At 39.2% G+C, this 24,381-nt stretch overlaps 1 protein-coding gene across 1 annotated transcript in view; it reads left to right on the top strand.

Annotated features, from left to right (window-relative positions):
• Window positions 1-8,306: 8,306 nt before the first annotated feature.
• Window positions 8,307-24,381, top strand: part of LOC139742797 (integrator complex subunit 1-like) — a 41,428-nt gene continuing 25,353 nt past the window's right edge. Inside the window, exons 1-20 of the mRNA XM_071653312.1 lie at window positions 8,307-8,439; window positions 9,289-9,528; window positions 9,739-9,935; window positions 10,704-10,841; window positions 11,420-11,582; window positions 12,595-12,697; window positions 13,706-13,889; window positions 14,335-14,480; window positions 14,896-15,037; window positions 15,988-16,170; window positions 16,794-16,902; window positions 17,680-17,806; window positions 18,236-18,313; window positions 18,930-19,087; window positions 19,757-19,853; window positions 20,577-20,668; window positions 21,365-21,425; window positions 21,675-21,750; window positions 22,513-22,625; window positions 23,707-23,836. Of these exons, the coding sequence (XP_071509413.1) occupies window positions 8,394-8,439; window positions 9,289-9,528; window positions 9,739-9,935; window positions 10,704-10,841; window positions 11,420-11,582; window positions 12,595-12,697; window positions 13,706-13,889; window positions 14,335-14,480; window positions 14,896-15,037; window positions 15,988-16,170; window positions 16,794-16,902; window positions 17,680-17,806; window positions 18,236-18,313; window positions 18,930-19,087; window positions 19,757-19,853; window positions 20,577-20,668; window positions 21,365-21,425; window positions 21,675-21,750; window positions 22,513-22,625; window positions 23,707-23,836 (2,583 nt within the window). The 5' untranslated portion in view covers window positions 8,307-8,393. The remainder of the gene's footprint in view (window positions 8,440-9,288; window positions 9,529-9,738; window positions 9,936-10,703; window positions 10,842-11,419; window positions 11,583-12,594; window positions 12,698-13,705; window positions 13,890-14,334; window positions 14,481-14,895; window positions 15,038-15,987; window positions 16,171-16,793; window positions 16,903-17,679; window positions 17,807-18,235; window positions 18,314-18,929; window positions 19,088-19,756; window positions 19,854-20,576; window positions 20,669-21,364; window positions 21,426-21,674; window positions 21,751-22,512; window positions 22,626-23,706; window positions 23,837-24,381) is intronic.

The following is a 24,381-nucleotide window of genomic DNA, read 5'->3' on the forward strand; positions in this document are numbered from 1 at the left end:
AACACAAAATGAGACTTATAGGAATATGTTATAGCGTAGCAACCCGTTATATGGCTAGCATCAAAAGTCTTTTGGTCCGATACATGTGTGCCCCATTCTAAATATCAGAAAGTTATTCGAGAAACTTCATCAAAACACAATTTTTGTCCCACTTAATTCACCCCGTTAGCTCTCCCCTATCTTTTGGTAGTATAGACTTACATGCAGGGCAATGATAACAGAATAAATAAAGGAGATTACTGATAGATTAGACAAAGATATAAACATGGAGCTACTATAGCTCCATGATATCCTTGTATACGGGTGCTGTTCGTTATTCCGAAGGTTCGCTATTCCGAAGGTTCGTTATTCCGAAGGTTCGTTAATCCACAACACACAAATTCTCCATACCTAGAGGTCCGTTAATCCGAAAATGAAAAAGGGTTCGTTAATCCGAAAATGAAAAAGGGTTCATTAATCCGAACATTTGTGGCGTTATTTCGAAGGTTCGTTATTCCGAGGTTTTGTTAATTCGAAAATGAAATTCGGAATAAAGAACCTTCGGAATAACGAATCTTCGGACTGGAAGAGCCTTCGGAATAACGAACCTTCGGAATAACGAGCTGTAACCGTATAAACACGTAAGTTCACTACATTTTGAAAAAAAAAATGTTAACCCATGCACATGGACTGTTAGGTCACCGGGTTGCGTCAGACACTACGTACGGTACGTCTTAACAATAATGTGAGCGTATATGGATCGTTGCGTTACTAGTACTTTATATGGCCGGCGGAACCGTGGGGGCCGTGGGGGCTCAGGCCCCCACACTTTTTGTGCACCATACAAAGAAAATACATAAGGTGTCATCACTTTGGGCCCCCACATTTTTTTTAACCCGGAAGTACGTAAGTGGCACTAAATAGAAATAGATAGAGATCTTGAAGTGTGCGGAGCGCGGTAAGGTTATGTTTTTCCAATGTAGACCTTTTTTTTTTTTATTCGCTTGTCAGCTGAAGAAACCCAGAAATGGAAAGGGTGAGAGGAGCTGAGGACTTTTTTTTTTCTTGTTAGCTCCTGAAACTCGGAAGTAGGCCCCCACGCTTTTAAAAACGTTCCGCCGGCCCTGCTTTATTCTTCACGCGACCTAGAAGCACACTGCGTACGTTTCTTTTTCTTTGGTTACTAGATCTTCATAGCAACGACTTCGAGGGTCACGTAATGTGGGCGGCGAAGGTAGGCTATATACTTGCACTGCATCCGCATGACGTTCGGGCAGACGTTGAGCATAATAATAATGATAACAACACTAATGTCAATAATAATAATAATAATAATAATAATAATAATAATAATAATAATAATAATAATAATAGCAATGATAATATTAATAATGATAATAATTATTATCATTATTACAATATCAATTGTGACCATGCACCTCAAAACGAACATAAAGTCGCACACACTGATTTTGCATGAGGACTGAAAATGAGTGAAATGGGTCAATGTAGCCGAACTTCACTTTTTCATATTTTCTGAAAGAGCGGGTCTTCTTTTACATTATGCTAAAATTTCTTATCATAAAACGGGCAGGAAAGTGTGTGTTTTTTTTTAGCAGTTTATCTCAATCATTTTTTGGTAGAATAGTGTGATTAGGTGTGTCTTTAGAATTCCTTTTTCATTTCAGAAAAACCTTGTCCACACTCTTCACTTTCAACTCTAATAACTTTTGAAAGGACACTGCTACTGCTTTGAAAGTTTGCGTTAATTATAGACAGAATGTGTTAATGACGCATGCTTAATTTCAGTTTAATCTTATAATCCCTTCATTGTTGTTACTCTGGTGGTTTACTTCCTGTTTTTTGTCCCATTCATCCCACAGCCAGCACGGTTTGGTAAGGATTAAGCGCTTGAATAGACACTGTACTTCAGAGCCTCTTTTCTCAGTTCACAGTCTTCCTGAGTTTGTGCTTTCTTTCCAATATTTAGATAGGTTAGGAGAGTCCATTTGAGTTGAGTTATACATGATTTTAAAGCTTAAAGTCTGCTCTTTCAGAATATGGTCTTCACTAAAAATTCATGTCTGGCGACTTTTTGTCTGTTTTGAGGTGCAGGGTCACAATTATAATTATAATAATAGCTTTTGTTGTTATTGTGTACATAATGTACTTTTTATTTATTTTGTGCCGAATAAAATGAAGTGTGAATTGAATTGAAAATGGCGAACAGCAAACAAATAAACACATACCAGCTAGATAAAGAATACAATTGTTTCGAATATTATAGACTGCAGTTTTAGAATCCTCAGTATGAGAGGAACAGATAACTCTGTTATACGATTCATGTATTTATTTTCTTGTTCATGAACATACAAAATAAGAGACGGGGTGGGTCGTCAGTAGGCCTATATACGCAATAGCCCGGCATAATCGCCAGAGAAAGATTGCCTAGAGGCTATCCTTATTTTTGCTCCTAAACTTGATCCTACTCGTGCTTACAGAATACCACTTATCTTAAGATCTCATTAACATCTAATTACATCTAATTAACATATCAAGTTACGCCCCTATCCTAAACTGGGAGAGAAATAAGGATCCCTGACGTCACTATCCTATTTCTCCTCCTACGCGCGGTGTTACAGAATACCAATCGCGTATTTAGGAGCGAGAGCTGTCCTAGGATCCTTACAGAATACCACCCCTGGTTGCCATCTGCTTGTATGGCTACTATAGTAGTTCAACATCCGAAGCATGCATTACGGTCGATATTGCTCTACATGCATTGGCGTGCGAGAGAAGTACGCGAGCGCTGCTAGCGCTGTTCAGCAGTATGCTCTCGTCACGAGGCGGGCGTGCGAACGTCATGGCTCATGCATACAGTATGTAGCCTATAACCTCTAGGTGGGGATGCAGCTGGTCTGATGCGACGAGACTACGAACAGTGGATGCGCGCGAATACACCGCCTATGATCCAGTTGTTTGTCGTTGTTTTCTTAATTTTTTTTTTTTGAATCGGTGGCAGTCTTCTTACTCGGAAAAAAAAAAAAACTGCCACCGATCGTGGCGCCTAGCGGACGCGGTAGATGCGTCCACTGTTCGTAGTCTCGCCGTATCAGATGTATCGCTTGGCAAAGACAATTATCTCGCTGCATCATACGTTTAGCTTAACAGCAAATTACAAAGACAATAACTGCATTCTCCACCTAGATTATAGGCTATGCAATACTAGTAATCCATCATGCTGAAATCATTATCACCACATTTCTTTTTCTTTGTTTTTTTGTTCCTACATCTTTTTCTTGGGAGAATTTCAGGGGGGATATTTGTACAGGCCATCCCCCCCTCCTTCAAAAGTGGGGGGGGGGGGGGATATATCCCCCCATCCCCCCGGGATTTACGCCCATGAATACGTGTACTGGTTAATAGTAAACTTAACGTTGACACCTCATCCGAGTTGCATAATACACAATCGTATAGTTGGGAGCGCTGCCACTATTGCATGTATGAAACATGCGAACTTTCAAATATCATATAATTTCACCATTTCATAAGCGATTTCATGAAACTTCTACCATTTTTAAAGTGTTTACCTGATTTTACTCGAACATGTATAATGCCAGTATTATGATAGAAAGGACTTGCACTTTGAAGAATAATTATGAGAAGAATATCATACTATCTTGCAGACTGACTAATATATTAAATGAGGAACAACGCTGGAAAAAAATGACAGGTCACAGAAATTTACAAATTCAGATAACAAAATGAAATGCATCAAGGTTTTGAACGTGGGAGATGATTAGAATCGATGGTTATGTGCCTGTGATCGGGGATATACAACGTGATCGTCGGGAAAACATCTATTTGAATTTGATCGATACAGAAATACAAACAACAAAAGAACTCAAATGCCACTATCTGACACGCCTCTGCAGTCATTCGTGATATTAGATTTTGCACAATATCATCAGTATCATGTATTTTTTTTTTAGAATCTCTATCGTTTTTATAATCGAAGTGAATTTTTGGGACGACATGTTCTATACAGTCTTCATACCCCAACCCCCCCCCAAAAAAAAAATACAGTCTAATATTGTTAAAAAGTCCTTAAAATTACGTTTGATTTGTGTTATTGCAAAAGTCTGTGCTGATTATGCGTTCGACCAAGGTTGCATTAAAATAACTGACATGCATGGTATACATACTAGGCTGGCGGAAGGACAAATCACAAGAACACAAACATTTAATCAAATTTATCGTATTATGAGTGTCCAAATCAAAATATGGCGTGCGATTCATAGTTGCAGAAACGATAATGTCTGGAGAGTTGCTTTATATTACCCTAGTATAGTACAGTTGTAATGCAGATGCGCGATGCGACGTATAAAATACACTCATATAAAGAAAATCAAGATATATCTCATTAATTTCATTTCATTTTCTTTATTACCCCCCCCAAAAAAAAATGCAATTACGATAAAACAATTACATTAAACACATAATATGTACATTGCATGATAAGTCTCATCACATTCTGTTTTCAGGAATACACTGATCCACTGTGTCATGACTCAACTTATCTGAAATTCTGAGAAGAAATGACCCATTGTTTAACAATGATTGTTAACTCTTCTTTGCAATCTGTGTGAGGGGATATATCATAGAATCATGTGGACTCTCTTAATAACTTTGAACCCTCTTTCTATAAAACTGATTTAATTTATGTTTTTGTGGGTTTTTTTTTTTCTCCTCTCAAATACTCGGCCTTATTATATATGCGATAATCAAGTCATGTTAATTTTTCCTATAGTATACGCTTATAAAGCAAACTTAAACATTGACTGCATAAAGTAATAACAATAATAACACAACGAACAATGGACTAAAGAGCGTTTTCTAGCAACTTTGAACATCTGAGTTCCCAATCAGATGAGTTTTCAATTCACGAGTATATAGATAGGCGAACCTGTTAACAGGTGTCAATTACAACTCTTAAAAATTCGTGAATATTGCACCAACTCGTAAAATTTCGTATTCGATTTTTCAAATTTGATTAATATCATATCAAAGTGCTCATTGGGCCATGATTAATGAGAATCAATATTGAAATCCTCGCAAACAAAATGTATTCCCAATGTTCAGGGCCTTTTTCGTTTTCATATCAGGTAAAGAAATAAGGCAATGCACTGCGGATTAGATCAAGTGCTCAGACTTTCTATAGCAGAGATCACGCCCTAGACAACAACAACAACAACAAATCATAATGCTGTCTAATCTTTTCTTTGATAGGATAAAACATAAATATAATATTGACTGGCCTCGAGGGAGATACCAGAAAATATTGCCCCAAACTGAAAGAATATTGCCCGAGTCGAAGACGAGGGCAATATTCTTTCAGTGCGGGCAATATTTATCTGGTATCTCCCTCAAGGCCAGTCAATATCATAATTATAACCTACCCCTATAGGTAAATTAGGAAAATATGTGAATACGGCTATACATATGATATAGATCAAGCCACATTTGACTACCTGTAGATCATTACCAACATGTCGAATAATTGAAAAATTGTTCATCAACTGGATATCATTGAACTCCAACTTCAAAGATACATATGTAGTTGTAACAGGCGAACTTCAACATCTGAACGCTTTTACACTTTATTTTTGCTTCTGTTTCAACTTGGAGAGTTGTACTAACTGATGGTCACTGAACTCTCTCTATGTATTTCTATTGTTTATATGTTCGGTTATAACAAAATTCCGATATAACGAAAGAAAACTGCCGGTCCCGAGGATTTCGTTATAACGAGAGTCCACTGTATATGTGAAAACCCGGATGCTCGTGATATGCTCTAATGCCGCCAGCTGAACTCCACGACCCTGCAAATTACCAACTGTAATTGCCTCGCAAAACTACCTCGTATAGGTAATAATTCCTAAAGGCCGTGTCACACCATAACGCGGGCTTGTGGCAAGGAGGTAGTTTCCAGCACGTATAGAAGATTTTCAGCGGGCGAACAAGAATGTTTGCAATTTTCATTCATGCCTTGTCATACCGTACGGGGGAACTTCTGCGGCTTGACTTGCGGGGAAACAAATTTACTCCAAGGAGCTCTCCGCAGTTGGTCCGCACCTGACAGTATCTAGCGCGTAGTTGCCCGGAGGTGCTCACGCAAGTCCGATTTAACCGCAGCCAAGTTTTGAGCATGACCAAAACTTTTTCCGGGTGAGTCGCGGGAATGCCCGTAGAGGTCCACGCAGAACGCCAGTATGAGATGGCCCTTAGCGGCAGTACTTCCCAGGCAATTCCCACGCAGGTACTTCGCAGTCCCGTATGCAGCCAAGATAATGAAATTCTGTGAGATTTCAGCCATTCCATTAGAGGAATTCCTTCACTAAGTTGTCAGCCTCCACGCGACTGGTACAAAGGTCACACAGTATACTCGCAAACGCGTCCAGCAAGTAAGACACATGCGCTGACTCGCACAAATCCTTTTCCGCCCTCAGGAATGTCCGGTATGCTAGAAAATCCCTACACGTAACAAGCCCGAGTAGCTTGCCCGGAAAGGTGTAACAGGGCCTAAACACGGTTGCGGGTAAAAAAATAATATTATGCGTGCGCACCTCCGGGCGACTACTTTTGAAATACATGCTAGGTACTGTCATGTGTGGATATCTACAACACGCGCCATGCCCCAATCTGTGCCGTCTTAAAAAAAAAAAAAAAAAAAACGCCTCCGGGTAGTCAAAATTGTTCTTTGCAAGTCGCACGCAAGGCTGGTGTGACACGGCCTTAATATCAACCTTGCGGATAATTTATAGAACTATAGTTGATTCTTGTCAGCAATAGAATTTCAGAGTGATGATAAAGAGCGCCATTGCAATGTGCAATGAATCTACCTATTTTAATCTGCCTGCCGTGTAAACAGAGACCACGCCTCACTTTATGTCGGCCCTATCAATCTCACATTTGCAAACAAAGTAAATGAGGCAGACCCCTATATGGAATCACCCCAACACTAAAACAAATTTTGAAAAAGATACTAAAAAAAAACACAACCCACAGCCTTACAAGCATGTTACTAAACACTAATGGGCATGGCTGATGAGGGGGTATCTCTCAAAAGAATACATCTCGATTTGATATTAATAAAAAATATAATAGACAAACTTTCTTTTAAATTTAGGGGACTATAGACCCCTACGTCATTAATTATTTTTGTGTTTATTCGTGGATTCCGAAGGGGGAAAAAGATTTTGAGTGACCATAAATCTATCTTTATAACAAACCAGTTACATAACCTTCATGTGTACCCTTTGATCTCTTTGGGAATCCCGGCAAATTTCAGTGCTGAAGTGATAATGTACTAGTTGGTCTACTTTGAAATGAAACCCAAAAGACCAAGGAGGTTTGAGAAATGGAGTAACAATTCACAGTCTCATTCCCTTTGATCCCATGTTTCATACCGCCACTCAGTGCTAAACTGGAGCTGCCTCACAGATAGGAAGACAATATGATTCATTGTGGCATTGCATCATGACTCGTCACTCTCAAAGGAAGATAATTATGTCTTTATGATGTTAATTGCTTTTTGCCGTCCCTTCTTAGAAAACAAGCGGCACATTTATAGTACAGGCACGGGGATGTGCAAATAAAAATTGTACAAAAATTGATGAAATGAAAATAAAAATTACTCGTTTTTACATGACTTTACACGAATCTAACAAATAAATGAATAAAGGACTATAATACTCGGAAATAACATATCAGTTTCATTAATTTTGTCGGAAGCGATCGGAAAGCCAGTGATGATAAAATCGGCTTTGTAGTGAGAGTACAGTTTTCACGACATACAGCTCAGGTTTACATTTTTGCACATAATCTTAGAAGGGATTTACTTTTGTTTCATAATAATATGCTTTATCATTAAGAGGTTGAACGTTCATTCTATTTGACAAATAAACAAGCAGAATAGACGATTGCTCCAAAAGACGGCGGCATGGAACTCTGATCATCAAAAGGCACAAATGCACCTGTGGAATTCTTTTGTGCATCAATAGAAAAATGGCAGCTGCTTGAATAATTACTGCCAGTTGGAACTCTGATCTCTTAAACCTCCTTGAAAAGACCAGGAAGGTGAATGTCTCACCTCCCTGGAAAGACGTACCGTAATCTTTCGTGTAACCTAGGTCTGCGGTCGAGTATTCCACGGTCTGGTACTGTAGTACTGCATGCAGGTGACCACTTACTTTACACGTTATCTCAGAGCGGGTTGCTTTGCTGCCCTCACACGGCAAAGTACGTAGGTGCATATGCAGCAGGCGCCTAAGTGCATGGAGTACGCGGAGCTGAAAACTGTGAAATGTAGCAAGTATTTACGATAAATTAGATTAATGTGAGCGATTTGAACGATGGACCGAGGAAAACTTCCTCCAAGAAAGCCTCCGATCAGAAGAGGTAAATATCGCAAATAGCATCAATCAAGTATTCGTGTATAAACGTAGCATACTGTGAACGTTAGCTTTCGCTCTCATCAAGTCGCGTGCGCGTGCTTTCGCCTTTGGCAGACTGGCAAAACAACTTACGAGAGAGTGGGTTCATGGGGTTACGTACTCGTGCGTGATGAGGTATGGCTGTTCTCGATCTCGCTTGGTCGGGCGGCAGGCATTGCCAGCATATAATGCATGCATGTATTTGTCGGGACTGAAGAACATCAACGATCTAATTCTATTATGCATGCCTCTTCTTACAAGTATGCATATGTGCTTTACTTAGCACTAGTTTTGCCTTTATAAAGCTTGCAAATGCTGCTAGCAAGTCGAGATAATTCGTTGTCTTCTCAACCTCCTTGTGTTGTGCTTTTTTTTTCTTTTTTTTTTTGGCTTGGGCTCGAGAAAGCGAAATTTGACTTTTGATGAGATCTCCTCTTCTCGACTTCTTACTTAAGTCTAGTTCTTGGCCCCTGGTTGCGAGATCGAGAAGGCCAGATATGTAAATTTTTACAAGTAAGGAGATGGATAGAATTTACCCTGGCCCCTTTCCATTCTGTTTAAAACAGAATTCATAGGTTAGTACCGTATCATACACTTACACTTAAACAGTCTCAACAAGTCTTGCACAGTTATCTGAGTTAGAGGGAATTAGATCTGGTCTGCAAGAATCTTCAGCTAAAATTTAATTGAAGGAAGCAGACTTCACTAGAAGAAGAAGAAGAAGAAGAAGAATTATAGCTTTGTGTTACAAGCAGTCCCAACAAAGTTTTCAAAAGACCTCAAATTAAATTTACTTGATGATTTTGTTTCATAGGTCTTCCACTGCCAGGTAACATCATACCTCTGGGAAGCAAAGGACGGCCTGACTCTGAAGCCAAACCCTCTTCGTCGCATTATGGAGACCGCAAGAGAGTGGCAAATGCCCCAGTGCCAAGTCACGTCATTCCTCCAAAGACAAAACTGATGGGACTCACGCCTCTGGGCAGGGCAGGGCCAGAGACTGGTAGAGCTACGTCCAGTGCAGTGCACAAACCTGGGATCAAAACAATTGAGGGTAAGTTCAACTTTGTGCTCAGCTCTGAATATAAAAATTTTACATATTTGTTTCCCACACTTGACATGGAGTGTCGATCAGCTAATGGTTTTCAGGTATCAAAAATCTTCCTTGGAATCATGATATTTTTTTTAAAGTAGTCAATACTCGCTGAGATGAAAGTAAATAGCAATACACCACATTTGTGATCTCCTTTTGCTCTTGATGCAGTGCAACCCAAAGATCTGGTTGATCGTGTTTTAGCTGCCGATGATGCAGATGATGATGAGAGCATTGACAAAATCTTGTGTGGCGCCCTCTTGAGTTTGAAGTCAGTACGAGCAAAGCCGTCGCCTGCTTTGTACCTGGGATTGATGTACCTTGTAAAAGTCAAACCGATGTTTTTTGATTCGCCGAGTGTCATTGAGGTAAGACTGAAAGTATGATTGTCAGTTCAAAAAGATGCATCAGTGTCATGTTTTCCTCCTTACCTTCACAGCTATTATAACTGAGCGCTGTGTTATAGTCTTGGAGTGTTGTATTCAAAGGTCAACTAGCCTTTGAAATTTTCTTAAACCATTCTTAGCAAAAGGATCAGTTACAGACCCTGGAATTCATCACTACCATTACTGTATACGCTGTTATTTTCGCGAGGGTTTAATTTTCGCGAATTTTGCGAATCACAGGTGGATAGCGAATTTAACAACACGCGAATATTTCTCCATGCGCTTTGTTAATAGAGCATTAACGAAAGCGTTGGTGTCGATTCGTTAAAACAACATCTCGCAAAAATGTCAATGACCTCGTCATTTCGTGAAAATATCTGTACGCGAAAATAACAGCGTATACAGTATTTGTACATTATTCTTCATAGAACCATTTGTTAGATGAAATATGACTGCAATGATACTAATAAGTCACCGATCCTTTGGATGTCAAAGCTTTATGCTGTGCAGATATGTAAAAATATGTGTGAGTGTGTTTGTATTCATGGATTTGTTGAAAGTTTTACCACAGGCAGTCCTGTTAGGTGCCTTTACAGAATAGTGTGACATCCTCTTAACCCAATCAATCAGAGGTCCTTGACCTTTGGTTAATTTCATCATGTCTGATCTTCTGGGAATCCTATGGTGTGAAGGCATAGAATGTAATACTTTACTGGGTATACTGTATTTTCTTGATGCATTGACTTCTAGGCAACATGCTCCTTGCTGAAGAGAGACATTGGGATGAGTTTCAAGAGCAAGGGAAATCCCCTAGTGTCTGTTATGGCCTGCAACCTGCTGATGCATGCCTTCGTGTATGAGCACAATTGGCCTGATTCCTTTGTAAAGGTGAGCAAGCGGTTGGAGCTGAGTGTGATGTACATGTATGTCCACAATGATGCACGCTTCGGTCATTATGTTACCTGAAAATGTATTTCCAGTAAAACATACAAGTGTTGTGATATAATCTCATGTATATGCATGGTTCAGTGAAGCCTTGTAATGTTTTCATTGTCTTTTTGACAGTCATAATCAAATGTGTGAAGATGAAGCAAGAATGTCATTGCAAAGGTACTTTGAAAACAATGATGAGTCTAGTCCATTATGGCAGCTGCCTCACATTTTTTGTAAATGTTATTTGTCTTGGTTTTATGTCAAACTAAAGTTTGCCAAAGACTAAAGTGAAAGTTAAATCTTATGTGATAATTCAGAACTGATTGCCTGTTTCACAGTTACACACTCCATAGCATAATCTCCATGGTGAAGAGGGTCAAAGCACAACTGATGCATTTTTCAATTGCATTGGTGCTTTGATATTCCCCCTAGGAGAAATGATTTCTTAAAGAATTAGTTCTCATGTAAGTATTAATTGGTCTATGACTTATGACTGCCACTGCAAATAACCACAAATCTCGCTTTGTGTTCAGGTTTACCTCGAGGATGCCCATGGGGAGAGGGTGTGGGTGGACCACCCTTACTGCAAGGAGTTTGTGACCAACCTCCAGACAGCATTTGGTACCAAGCAGGCATCCCCTCACCTTCAGCTGGCTACTGATCCCCTGAGGGGCAGCTTGACAGACATGTCTGGCAGTGAGTCACTACACACTCAAACTGACTTATATGGGTATTGCAAGAGCTAAGATAGTAACCATGGCGATATCAGAGTCAGTTGCTAGAACTTTTCTAGACCCTCTCTTTGCCTCACATGGGAGATATTGCTGGGGGAAAACAAATTTGGTATAGTGGTATTCCATTTCCTGTCCTTTGAATTTGCTTTCATGCTCATATTGCAAACATCCTTCTTTGCGTAGTGTGAATAAATCAGGTACCATTTTAGTCATGACACATCGTTTCGTCTAAGCATATTTCTCACAGTGTGTGATATCAATATTGAACTGTTCCTTTGGCCCATTAATTCTTTTAAACAATAGGTGTTTTGTGTTCATTGTATTGTGCCTAGCTCACATTGAGAGTTAAAATATAAAAGTCATATAATGGCAAAGGTGAGGATGACAGATATTGGTTACTTGCTGTTTAGCCAAAAGATGTCAAAGATCTGAAAGATCAAATACCTTTTTTTTAACATGTTGGTAATTGCCTTGCAGAAATTGTCCTTTTTCACAGTTGTGTGAAGATTTAATCCCCTGGAACCAAAAGACCTGGTTGTACCAAAGTTTTGGTAAATACAAGGTCTTGGAATTAGATATATCCTCAGTTGTACCATCTCCAATATGATATAATGTTCTATCATCATAAATCGTCTTCAAAAAGTTTCAGGAGCATTTAATTTTCCTGTTCTCTTGTACATAACTGTATGTTATTAAGGAAGGTTGCTTTGAATGATTATGAAACTTTTCAAGGTATACCATGAAAGTCATGCTGGATGACCAGGCAAATGCCCTTGTCTTTGTGTTATGTTTTAGAGTGTAGTTTTAGAGTGTGTCATTCAATGACTTTTTTGGTTTAACTCAAAATGTGAGAAACAACTGAATGTTTGAACCATGCACAGACATCATATCAATGAAAATATGTGAGTGTAGGGATATGTGAAAGGTTGTGTGATATAGCCTCAGTGCTGTCTGTCCTCTTTCTCTATGGCCAGGTGGGAGTCCAAGCCGAGATGATGATGGAAGCCAGTCCTCCACCCCCACCCTAGGGTCCGAGGAAGGAGACTTAGGGTTAGAGTCACATGAAACCACGCCAAGGTAGGATCAACAAAGCAGCATGACATGCAGTACCATAGCAAAGGATAGCTTTGTGACATTATGTCTTTGTTACTGTTGGCAAATTTTACCTCCTGCACTTCGTCTGTAGTGAATTGTGCAAGAAGATATCAAGACCGAAAGGTCACTGACTGGTTCATTGGCATACAGTGCGCTTCTGTTATAACGAACACAGTTATAAAGAAATTCTGGTTACTATGAAATAAAAATCCAGGTCACAAAATTATTGGCTCTATGTGTTTTAGATTATTTGTTCGTTTTAACAAAAGCAGTCTATGGGTCCTGAGGACTTCGTTATAACAGGAGTCCACTGTATATTCAATATGCAGCAAAGCAAAAGTAAGGAGCAACATGCAGGGGTCTTAGAAAATTTGACTTTTTTTAAAAAAATGTCAAGTAGTTCTGGAAAATTGCTTGGATTTTGCAGCAAATCCTTACAATGCTTAAATTCAATTACTGGTAGCACTGTATGGGGCTTGTGTGGGGGCTATTAGTTTGGGAAGATTTAAAATGAAATCCAGGTCTTTATCTTGTATAGGAAAACGTTTCTGTTTGTTTTCTTGTACTCTGGCTGTCCTTTTTGCCCTAAGGAATAGCAAGCAGAACCTTCTGACTGGTAACTGTACAACATGGAGTACCTTTATACTATGCTGTTATAACCTCTGTAATGTTTCAATGTTTTTGAAAAGAAAAATCCTTGGGAGTTATTTTAATCCTTTACTTTCAGCTTTGTGACTGTCCTGATTAGTCTTGCTTAATCACAATAGGCAATAGGAAAATTGATATTTGATGACATTACTTGTTTGCTCCAAATCACAAATTATGTGTTTGTCATACCGTCACAATTATCCAAAAATTAAATTTTGCAAGCAGTGTGTAAATAATTTGTAGCTAAGGTATTTGTGTTCATGACATGTATGGAACAACTTTGTACAATGGGAAGAACCGTCTCCCTACTCTTAACTTCTCATGGCTGTTGCTGATATACAGGTATAGCCTCCTGAAGAATGAGATAGAAAAGGATGTGGTGGCCTTTGTCCGAGAGCAGCTGACCCGAAGACAGGGGATGGACACACCAAGGAACCTCCTCAAGCTACTTTCGGCCACCTGTGGCTTCAGTGAAGTGCGTTTGCTGGTGTCCCAGCGCCTGGAGATGTGGCTGCAGAACCCTAAGGTACTGTTTCTTGCATTTTGGTAAGCATTTCAGTGCGGACATGACGAGAGTGCCTTGATGTACACCTTGTATGTGTGGTATTTTTGGTTGTTGTTGATTTGATGATTCTGTTGAAGACTAATCTAGGCAACCATGTACATGCTTACCTTGAAAACTGTTATGCACAACCCATGTCTGCTTTTGCTAGTTTTGTTACATTCTGACTTGTGCTATTTTACAGTCAAAGGTTATCAAACTCGGCTTCCTGTGAAGATCAGCAGAATATATTCGTAACATCTCAAGAATATCATCTGTGGAAATGTAATATGCATATATCCAAATGTGTTTTTGTGTCTCCATAGTGTGCATGATCTAGTGCCAATGTCTTAGCAGGATGTGTGTGATGTATTTTTCTGTTAATCTATGTATTTGTGTCATCTTTTCCCAAACAAAACAAATCATGCAGCTGACCAGAGCAGCCCAGGAGCTCCTAGTCTCAACCTGTGTCAACTGCTGCACCCACAGTCAGGAAGACGTTGAGGTCATAGGTCATCTGATCAAAATTCGCCTCAAGACCAAACCTCTCATCAACCACTACCTCATGAGTATGAAGTGAGTGGAACACTCTGTACAGGTCACATGACTGGTCGAGTTTGTTTTTAATGTAACCATTTGGCAGACGGGCTAATAGTAGAGGTGTGGTTAACACCTTGTTCCATTGTTGCAATTTCATATTTGCTGACAATGTTGCTGTCGTGAAATTCATCTCTATAGAATTGTGGAAAAAGTTGTGGTGAATATTCAGTATCTCTGTAGAAAGCTATATTTTGGATACGAAAGTGTAGCTAAAAGAGGTGTGCGGTAACATGTACTATCAGATAGGAACCAAACAGGCTCTGTGATGAAGGTATGAAGTTAAAACTCGTTCTGTTTCTCAAATGACAATGTTAACCTTTCCTTAAGAACATTGGAGGATGTGCAAACTTGTGATGATGTGGCATTTTTCCTCTCTTCTTTCCAACCACAGAGAGCTACTGAGCCAGCATAAAGAGAATCTGCCCACTGTGTTGAAGCATGTGATCTACAATGAACTTTCAAATGCCCGCAACCCTAACAATATGGCACTTCTTGGTGCCCTGTTCCAGCATTCCCCAGAGTCATCAGCCAAGGTAAGGCATACCATGAACCTTTGTCTGTAGTGCTCTGAACACTTGTCAGTAACAATGATATTAGACTACCGTGGACTCCCATTATAACGAAGTCCCTGGGACCAGCAGTTTTCTTTCGTTATATCGAAATTTCATCATAACCAAACAAATAAACATTAAAAAACAAAGAGAGGATAATGTTGCAGCCTGAATTTTTATTTCATTTTAACCAGAATTTGTTATAACCATGTTCATTATAACAGGCGTGCACTGTACCAGACACACTGATCTGTGTGCCACAGGCCTGTGAAATTTGCTGTCAGGCCAATTACTGTGTGCTGTGTAGGCTCTTGCCAGTTTTGTGGCTGTAAATGCGTTAACACAATGTGATTCTTCTGATAATCCGTGAGACAATTCAATGTAAGTTTGATTTTAATAAAGTCTTCAGGATAGCAGTTTCCTTATGAGCATCAGAATTTGCTTTCTAATGAGAATTAGTAAACTTTCTTTAAATCAAAGACCTGGTAGCATAGGATTCATGGGTGGCTCGATTCATTCGCTGCCCATCAGGGTACACTCGTAAAACCAGTCAGTGAATGTGTGCATTGAAGCTTACACTCATCAGTAGCAGTTGACTCCAGTCAAGATTCTTTGGCTGTGTACTTACACAGAGATCAGTAATATAGCTGCACACAATTCATTTTGGGGACTCTGAAATATATCCGAGTTGGGCCAGCCATCCCACTCCATGGTATCCCCACACTACCAGGTCTTTAAGTAATTGAATGTGGGGAAACCAGTTGTCAAACGATTTATTGAGATTTAAATGTGTCATATGAGTCATCATATTAGGATGACCTATAACAAATTTCGTTAGTTCTCTTGGCAATTCTTACATACATACATACATGGAACATACACTGTTTTCAGTTTGTCTTCATTTCGTCTCCATGTTATGTCTATTTTTCTAGTTCCTTGCTTCAGTATTCCAAGACCTTCTCATGAACCGCGATGACTATCTGCGAGCTCTGAGGCCGCTGTTCAGGGAAATTGTCAAGTCCCTTCGGTATGACGTAGACTTCTTAGCATTTTGCCGAGGCCTGATGACAGAGAGAACTGACCGGCAGTTCACTGACCTCGATAAGACACTCAAGGTAAGGCTTTCAAATTTGTTAATTTTTTTATTCTTACAATGAATTTCTAAATAGCTATCCAAAAAGACTCTGTCCATGTAAAATTCATAAAAGTAGATAAATCTGCCCTACTTTAGCCAAAAGGAAGTAAGTGACAAATCTGCATCCATGATGATCCTGCCTTGAACGTGAATGACAAGTGTCCCAAATTCATAGCTGCCGTTAATCAGTCATATATCATAAAAGTTTGGGTTTGGAATGGGTTCATTTTGAGAAGCCATTCTTTGATCTACATCTCAACAAGACTGATTTTAGGCTTTGTTGAAACATGTGGATGCCATAGAGTTAGTTGTACTGATCACCTAGCTCTTAGAAAGGGCTTATTTTGTGAGAAGTTGAAATTGATGTCAGTTCTTCAAAGGTATAAATTATGATATATGAAGGACTGAGTCTTTGGCATATTGATTCCACCTTTCAAGGTAAAACAACAAAACGTGCCCAAAAGGATGTATGACTCAGGTTTCCATGATGTATTAGAAATTATACCTAGGTTTTTGTGGTCAATCTGGTTTCATTCCTTCTGAAGCCAATGATACATTTCCCCTGTTTATGTGTATACCTGTGTACTCTGATTGATACCTCAGGAGCGCATGTTTGCTTCACTTTGTGATCTGATCTGCCTGGCCTCACTTCTCAGTGTCACACCACAAGTCAGAGAGGTAGTGGCTGCGTACACAAGAGGGGAGAGAAAAGGTAACATTCTTTCATACATAGAAATGTATGCTTCAGATAGTCTCCAATAATATAAAGATAGACTACAATGGCAACCATTACATTGATCCTGCTATCATATGACATCATGTATGATATGTCCAGTTTCACTTGCATTCCATATTTCTTGAAAATATCTTCAACATTTCCTCACAAAGTGGCAATGAGTTTGGGGTTGTTAAGTACTGATGGAAGTCATTCCGCATTTTTTTAAACTAAAGTTGTAAGTCCTTAATTTGCACAAAATTCTCACATCATCTGCTATGTGATTGTAGCATACAAAGCAGGTAATGGCCTCTCATTTTGTAGAGGTATGTGCATATTTCAATGTGTAACTATTTTTTACCATCTTAGGAACATAAAGCATGGATGTTATTAATCAAACTTATTTTTTATGATAAAGCATGCATAATAAGGTAACTCACAAGTCTGATAATGGAAGTCTCAAAAAAGGGAAAGGATCTAGAATCAATTTTTAAGTCAAAGCCAAAGTCTGAAAAGTCATCATTCACATTGTGTCTGAAGACTTCACTAATTTAAAGAAATTACTCAATTTCTAATTTCATCAAGTTAATTGCTTTAAATCTCTGTTTAAAAAAAAAAGATGTATTTTTCATTAGTTCCACATACAAGGGGAAATTTGTAGTGTATACATTAATGTTTTTACCAGTGAAGAATGAATACAGAGATGCAAGAATTGTGTTTAAAATGGACTTGTTTTCATTTGTTTGTCTGCTGTTGTTGTCCCCGCCCCCTTAGCGGCAGACATTGAATCTCTGAGGAGTTTCCAGGCTCAGGTTTCTGTAACACAGAGAGACTGTGTGTGGTGGATTCACACGATAGCAATCAAGATGTTCACCTTTTCCAATGGAGAGCTGAACAAAGTGTGAGTGTACAGACTGATTTGTGTGAATAATGTTTATCATGTTTGGAGAGGCAACTAGCAAAGACTTCCTGAAGAATAATGTGTCATAATTTTCCCTCTCTGTTCCTTTTTAACCTTTTCCTCTTCATCCTCCTTCCTATAATTCTACCCCTCATTCTTTCACTCTGCCTTCTTTTTCTTCTTCTTTAGGACAGTTTACACTAATTCCATAGTATTTTCTACATCTTGGTCCTCTATATCACAATATGCAAGGCTCTTTAATTGATACGTCTTTATTTTGATACATGAAATGTCATGGTCTTCATATGCTTGATAGTAGCTGTGTGTCTGTTCTGGAGTAAAACTGCTTTCTCCCTGTTTGTAGAATCCAAACAAACATTATGAATTGTTTCTTGTGACTTATTTGGTGTTGTTTCCCTTTAACCCTAGCATACAGAAAATGCTTTTCTTGGAGTCGCATGAGGTGTACTGTAGCAAGGACAACTGGCCACCAGAAACAGACAGAGGGTAAGATTGACTCATGACAGCCTGTTAGTGTACTGTATAAGTGGAAATTTTTGCATTGTTGAAACTTGCACGAAAATAAAGGCACGCAAATATCTTTGCTTGTCATGTGTTCCAGTAGTTGATGTTTTGATTCTGCGAAATTAAAAACATGTGAAACTCATTTTGCCCAGCTGTGTGCAAAAATATCCACTTTTGCAGTTTTGTGAAGTAATTCATATGCTTAAATGCCTGTGCCCGTGGTTGTTTTGGTAGCTGAGAAACACCGGGTACAGAGCACAAGTGTACAAGATTAACAATCTTTCTCCTTGTTCCATGATGATTGTTGTATGGAGTTATATGGAGCAGTTGTAACTAAAAAAAAAGAAAAAGAAAAAAAAAGAGGATTAAGATGTCACATTTACCATGAAACTGTTGAGAATTATAGTAGGTTTGTTCACCATTAGAACAGTTGCTATTGCCTGAATTATCATAGATGTCTAATGTCAGTACATGATGAAATATCACTGTAAAACCTATTTCAGTCAGTCTTATCAGTCAGTTTTACTTGTATAGTAAAGCGCAATAGGCTTATGTGATAACAGTAGTTTTCTCGTGCCACCGTCCCTCCACTCTGCAGCCTCCTGCTCTCCCTATTGTCAGAAGTGCCTGTGCAGGAAGACACACTCATGCGCCTGCTGGTCATGGGCCTGGAGAGGACCATTCCACTCGCTGCGGGGGAGGCACTGGACCTCGTGGACAAACTGGTCAAACGAGCTGCTGTGCTCCATGCAGAAGGTGCAATTCATATGACATATTTGAAATAGAACTTGCAAGCCCTAAAGCCAAATCAGAAAAGTAAACCATGGGATGAATATCTAGTAATTGCCACATTCTTGAGTAAATTTCTCAATTACTGCCATGGAACTTTTTACACCTAGTAGCATGTCTGTCTACCCATGCACAGCTGATGTAGGAATGGGATATGATGTTTGCTGTAAAGGGATAATGGTCCAAATTGTGTGGCAATGTCTGTGTTGGTAGTCACTGTCCTCTGGAGCCAAAGATCACCTTCTCCAAAACATGAGACCTCACTGCTGTGGTTTTGGATGTGCACAACAGTATACAAATATACTTTGCCTTGAGAGTTTTTGGTTAAAACTATGGGCAGAGGTGACCTGAGGTGCAGCCCTGAAGTGAATAGTTCTTTTCGATGCACTGAGGCACCAACGGAAGTAATGTCATTTTGCAAATAGTACTCCATGGAGTGTAAAACCTGCCAACATTCTGACATAGCTGAAAATACCTATAATCATGTGAAGCTCTTTCAACCAAGCACTAGAAGATAAATTTTGAATCCAAAATATGATAGTATTTAAGCAAGGGATATGTGACAGGCTTATGTGTGATGTCATTGGACTAGGCTTCTGTCATGTACTTAGTTTTTGTTTCTTCTTGTCTCCTTAGATTTCCTTGTCCTGAAGGTGGAGCGGAATGAACTGATAGACATCGTGATGAACTCCTGTGTTTACCATCATCCAGAAAACATCACTTTGCCTCAGGGGTAGGTGTGCAAAGTGTGTAGAAGGGGTGTCCTTTAGCTTAAAGGGATGGTACAGTATTGGGGGTGATGAGAATTGGGCTTTTAACTTTTTGCGAGACAACAAGAAAACACTTATGATATAGTACAGGGCATACTATTTTAAGAGGGATTCAAAGTTTATTTGATAAAAATCGGGTTTGGAATGACTGAAACATAAAAAAAAAGTAAAACAAAGCGATTGTAATAAAGTGTGGGTCCCACACTTTATTGGAATCACTCTTTTTTTTTGATATCTCAGCCATTTCAAAACCAATTTTCATCTAATAAACGTGAATTCCTCATAGAATTACATGCTCTTTCATATTTCATAAGAGGTTTCTCATTATCTCACCAAAAAAATGTAAGAAACCTGAAATTAGGTCTCAACCAAAACTATACGATCCCTTTAAGGATGGAAAATGGATCAATGGAATACGTTCTCAATTGACGGCATAAATGATTCGATGACTTTATGATGTATCTAAATAGGTAAATCAATCCTAATGTACAAGATAATTATGTACATATGTTATGTGAAGTAAAAAGAGAACTACAGCAGTCATTTTGCAATATTCTGACACCTTACGGTCATGCGTATTAAATATTTGTTGTGTTGGGCTAGCTGATATTAAAGGAATGAGTTTGGTTGGTTGGTTGTTAGTTGAACTCGGTCTATGAGGCACAGTGTTCTCGTCATATCCACAGCTATCAAGCTCCCAACCTAGCCATTGCAAACCTGTACTGGAAGGGTTGGATCCTACTCCTCATCCTAGCAGCTTTTAATCCAGCCAACATTGGTAAGAACTCTTTGCAGAGTGTTTGTTTTCTCATTTACTCTGTGGCACTCATGCTCGTACAAACTGAGCCAGAAAAGAGACACTGGGACATTTGAATGATTACGAAGATAGATATGTGAAAAATGTGTGTAAGACACCCTTGCATGGATCAAAGTGATTTTTGTGCCGAATTGTGCAGCTTGTCTTCACAAGAGTGTTTAGGATTGAGAGAGAATGCTCCAAGGCAGGTGACAATGTGAACATTATTCGTCCTCTATTATTTCAGCTAATGATGTTCAGTAATTTTGTAGGAATTGTTGTAGCACATGGAGGATTTGTCGGTTTTGATTACCGGTACTTGCAATTGATTTTCAACTTTATTTTTGTGATCATTTGTATTGGTTAGATATATGATTTTCAATCAAATATTGAACTGTGTCTGTAGAAATAGATCAGTAAAGTGGGATAAAACCTGGATGAGTGATGAATTACATTGTAATTGATTCACATTTCAGATGTCTCTTTATCCTTATTGAGTCATAAAGATGATGATTCTGCTAACAAAATAGAAGTAGACAGATGTCACATACAACACAAGTGAAGATCTCGATGCATGATGTGTATGATTCACACATAGATGACCCTTTTTTAAAGTGAATGTGCCGATCTTGTGAGTGATTGAGATTATGTGTGATTTTTATTCTTCTTTAATGACAGGTTCTGCCGCCTGGGAGAAATATCCAATGCTCAAATACTTTATGGAGATGGTTATGACAAAGTAAGTGTTGATCTATGAAATCTTATGTCTAGAATCTTTGCACTTTTGAGACTTGATGAATTTATCGGAGTTTTGAGACTTGATGATTTTATCAGAGTATACCCCTGCAGAAGAGCAGTAATTTTCTTTTAAATTAAATATCTTTGTCTCATGAGATAGTATTGGTGTACTGAATCAGTGAGATGTGCTGGGAAGATACGGGTCTTTTATTCAATCAGTAATATTTGAAATAATGATTATCTTTTTCAGCAATTTCACATTTCCACCATCCATGTTGTCCAAGGATGAGAAGTCAACAGAGGAGCTGAAAAATCTGGAGCTGCAGGTGAGTGAAGAAGAGCTGTACAGTCTCCTTGATTCTGTGGGAAGCTCCCTGAAAAATCACTCATCTCTTCACATCCAGATAAAAGATTTTTGAAGTCTCCCTTATGTGCAATTTTTATCCATCTGTAAACTTCTTGTAACAAAGCAAGTATTTCCATGTTAGCATTTTGAAACCTCTGTTATTTTGATGTGTGGATGTTGGCATCCCTGGTGTAAGTCAGAGATGGTGCTCATTATGTTGTCTTGTACCTTTGAACTCATCCTTACTTGAATGGTATACTTCCCATTTCTTCTTATTTATAACCCGTAGGTGACAGACTTTTGTGAAGTGGGTTGTACAATGAAAGCAGAAATTACAGAGCTGCCATGTATCCCTGATTCAGCAGGAAACTTCCTGAAAACTTCAGTATTTCTTTATGTGCAGATAAGAGAATACAAAAACCTCCCTGATTAAAGAATTAGTTTTGCCCATTAGGTTGCATGTTATGTAGCATACTGTACAAGCATCACCCATATTGCTCTCTTGAATCTCCTTTATTTTGGCAGATGAATGTTGACAGCCCTGAGAGAATAATGTGATGTGAATGATTCTGTTGGAGAAGTCTTCCTTGTTAAGACTGATGAATTTTGGATTAGCAGATACATGTGTAGTGCATAGAAACTGACTCCCCTTCTTTTTTATTTGTTGTATGCGAATTGCCTCATTCTGACCTTACCATTGTATCCAACCCAGTCTATCTTTGTTCTTGTCTGCAATGTGTAGGTGTGTCAGCTTGAGAAGCAGTCTATCCTGGAGTTTGAGAACCACCTTGCCCATGTCCAGATCATGGAGAACAACAGTCTGCTTCTGTCCCAGCTCATGAGGATGGATCCAACGTAAGGCTTCCTCCATGAGGAACATTGGTCATTTGTGGTTGTGTCTGTGTCTCTATCTGTGTGTATGTGTGTGTGTGTTAGGGGGCAGTGACATAATGTGGGTATCATTCAGAGTTCAAACAATTACTTTAGTTCTGTCCAAATACAGATTGGTATTCAATATCCTAACTTAAAGAAAAGAAAATCCTCAGCTTCTTTTGTAATTGTTGGTCATGAATTTTCAGTAAGTCTTGGGGTGCATTCGAGCACTCGAAAGCAAACCAAAGCAAACTGAACCAAAGCTTACCGTACCGAACTGTGCCAGATTTGAAGCGTTTGAAAGCTCTGTTGAGAAAGCGTACCTCATGAGCTATTTTTAGAAAAGGTCACATAGTTTGTAGCAAGAGGGTCATTCACCTGGCGCTTGAACTACTTACAGCTGTCCCGAACAAAGAGAATGAATTCTTTGCATTATGACGTATGCGCCTGATACATGCATTCTCACATGCAATCTTTTGGTACTTTTTTGATGTGCTTTTGGAGCTCATCGGGAAGTGGTCCACTTTAGGCTCGTTACAGTACGGTATGGTACACTTTAGGAGCGTTTGAGCGCTCCTCTGATGCGGATATGGTATGGTACGGTTTGCTTTAGGAGAGCGCTCGAACTCACCCTTGCATTATGTCATGCAGGAGAGCAGTGTTCTTGGACATGCTTTCTATGTTGGATTTTGCACAAAGTGCTGTAGGACAGAAGCCATTTGAGTGATGAAATAAGTGTTCATACAGCTCAGTGCTGCTGAGCCATAGCATAATGTCCTCATGTTTGTTTCTTCAAACCGTTTATGCTACACTTTGGCAGTATAAAGGTGATTGAGCTCCAACAGTGGTCTAGAGCACTGTCCAGTAGTCTTAGCTAGTTTGTGAGAGTTAAGTGACCACAATACACCACTGACCAAGATGGACAGATGAGATGTCTGTGTTATCTTGATCACATTGTTTGTCACCTGTGTGAGAAAACTGCAAGTAGCCACTGTAATCAAGGAGCATTTTCGACTGGTCAGGCTTTATTGACAATCCAGCCATTGTTCTGGGTTCCCTACAGTGGTCCAGTTCGACGTCCACCAATCCAGGTCCTGGACCAGTTACAGCATTATAACAAGGTCTTGCACTTGGGCCACATGTTGTGCAGGAGCAGGAACCCAGATTTCCTTCTGGACATCATCCAAAGCCAGGTGGGTCTGCCATTTGACATTCCCATGTTGTAGGTTGCAGCGTCAAGTGACAAAACATCTTAGAGAAAAGTGCCAAATGAAACAGCATTATAGCATATAACAACCTGTATTGTTGAGACGAATACTGACAGACTGAGTCCAATACCGTCATACACTTTGTTGAATGTGTTGAATGGTTGCCATTGTAAGTTGACATTCCAAAGGTCATGACTTTTCTCTCATTTGTCCAGTTTTGCACCAATCTGATTTTTTATTTGGCATTTATTCAAATTGTCACTGAAGGACCTTTTTTTCCTCATGTAATGACACATTCATTAATGGGAAGCCGATCATCAGTGGAGGAAAGATTTATTTGTGGAGTTTGGAGTGCACTCAGGGCAGCCACCCAACTTTTAGCTGTTTGAGGGATTGATATATCAAACAGTCAGGTCTGCATTTGTACATTTGAATACCATTTGTTTTGCTGTGTCTATAACATGAAGGTTAGTAACCATGGGATGAGTAAGTCAAGTGAGAGGGAGAGTGAGGTCAGTCAACATTTTTGA

Source organism: Diadema antillarum, unplaced genomic scaffold, assembly GCF_040938485.1.
Source record: "Diadema antillarum isolate AM-2024a unplaced genomic scaffold, OU_Dant_1.0 seq00001021_RagTag, whole genome shotgun sequence".
In the NCBI taxonomy this organism is placed as follows: Eukaryota; Metazoa; Echinodermata; class Echinoidea; order Diadematoida; family Diadematidae; genus Diadema; species Diadema antillarum.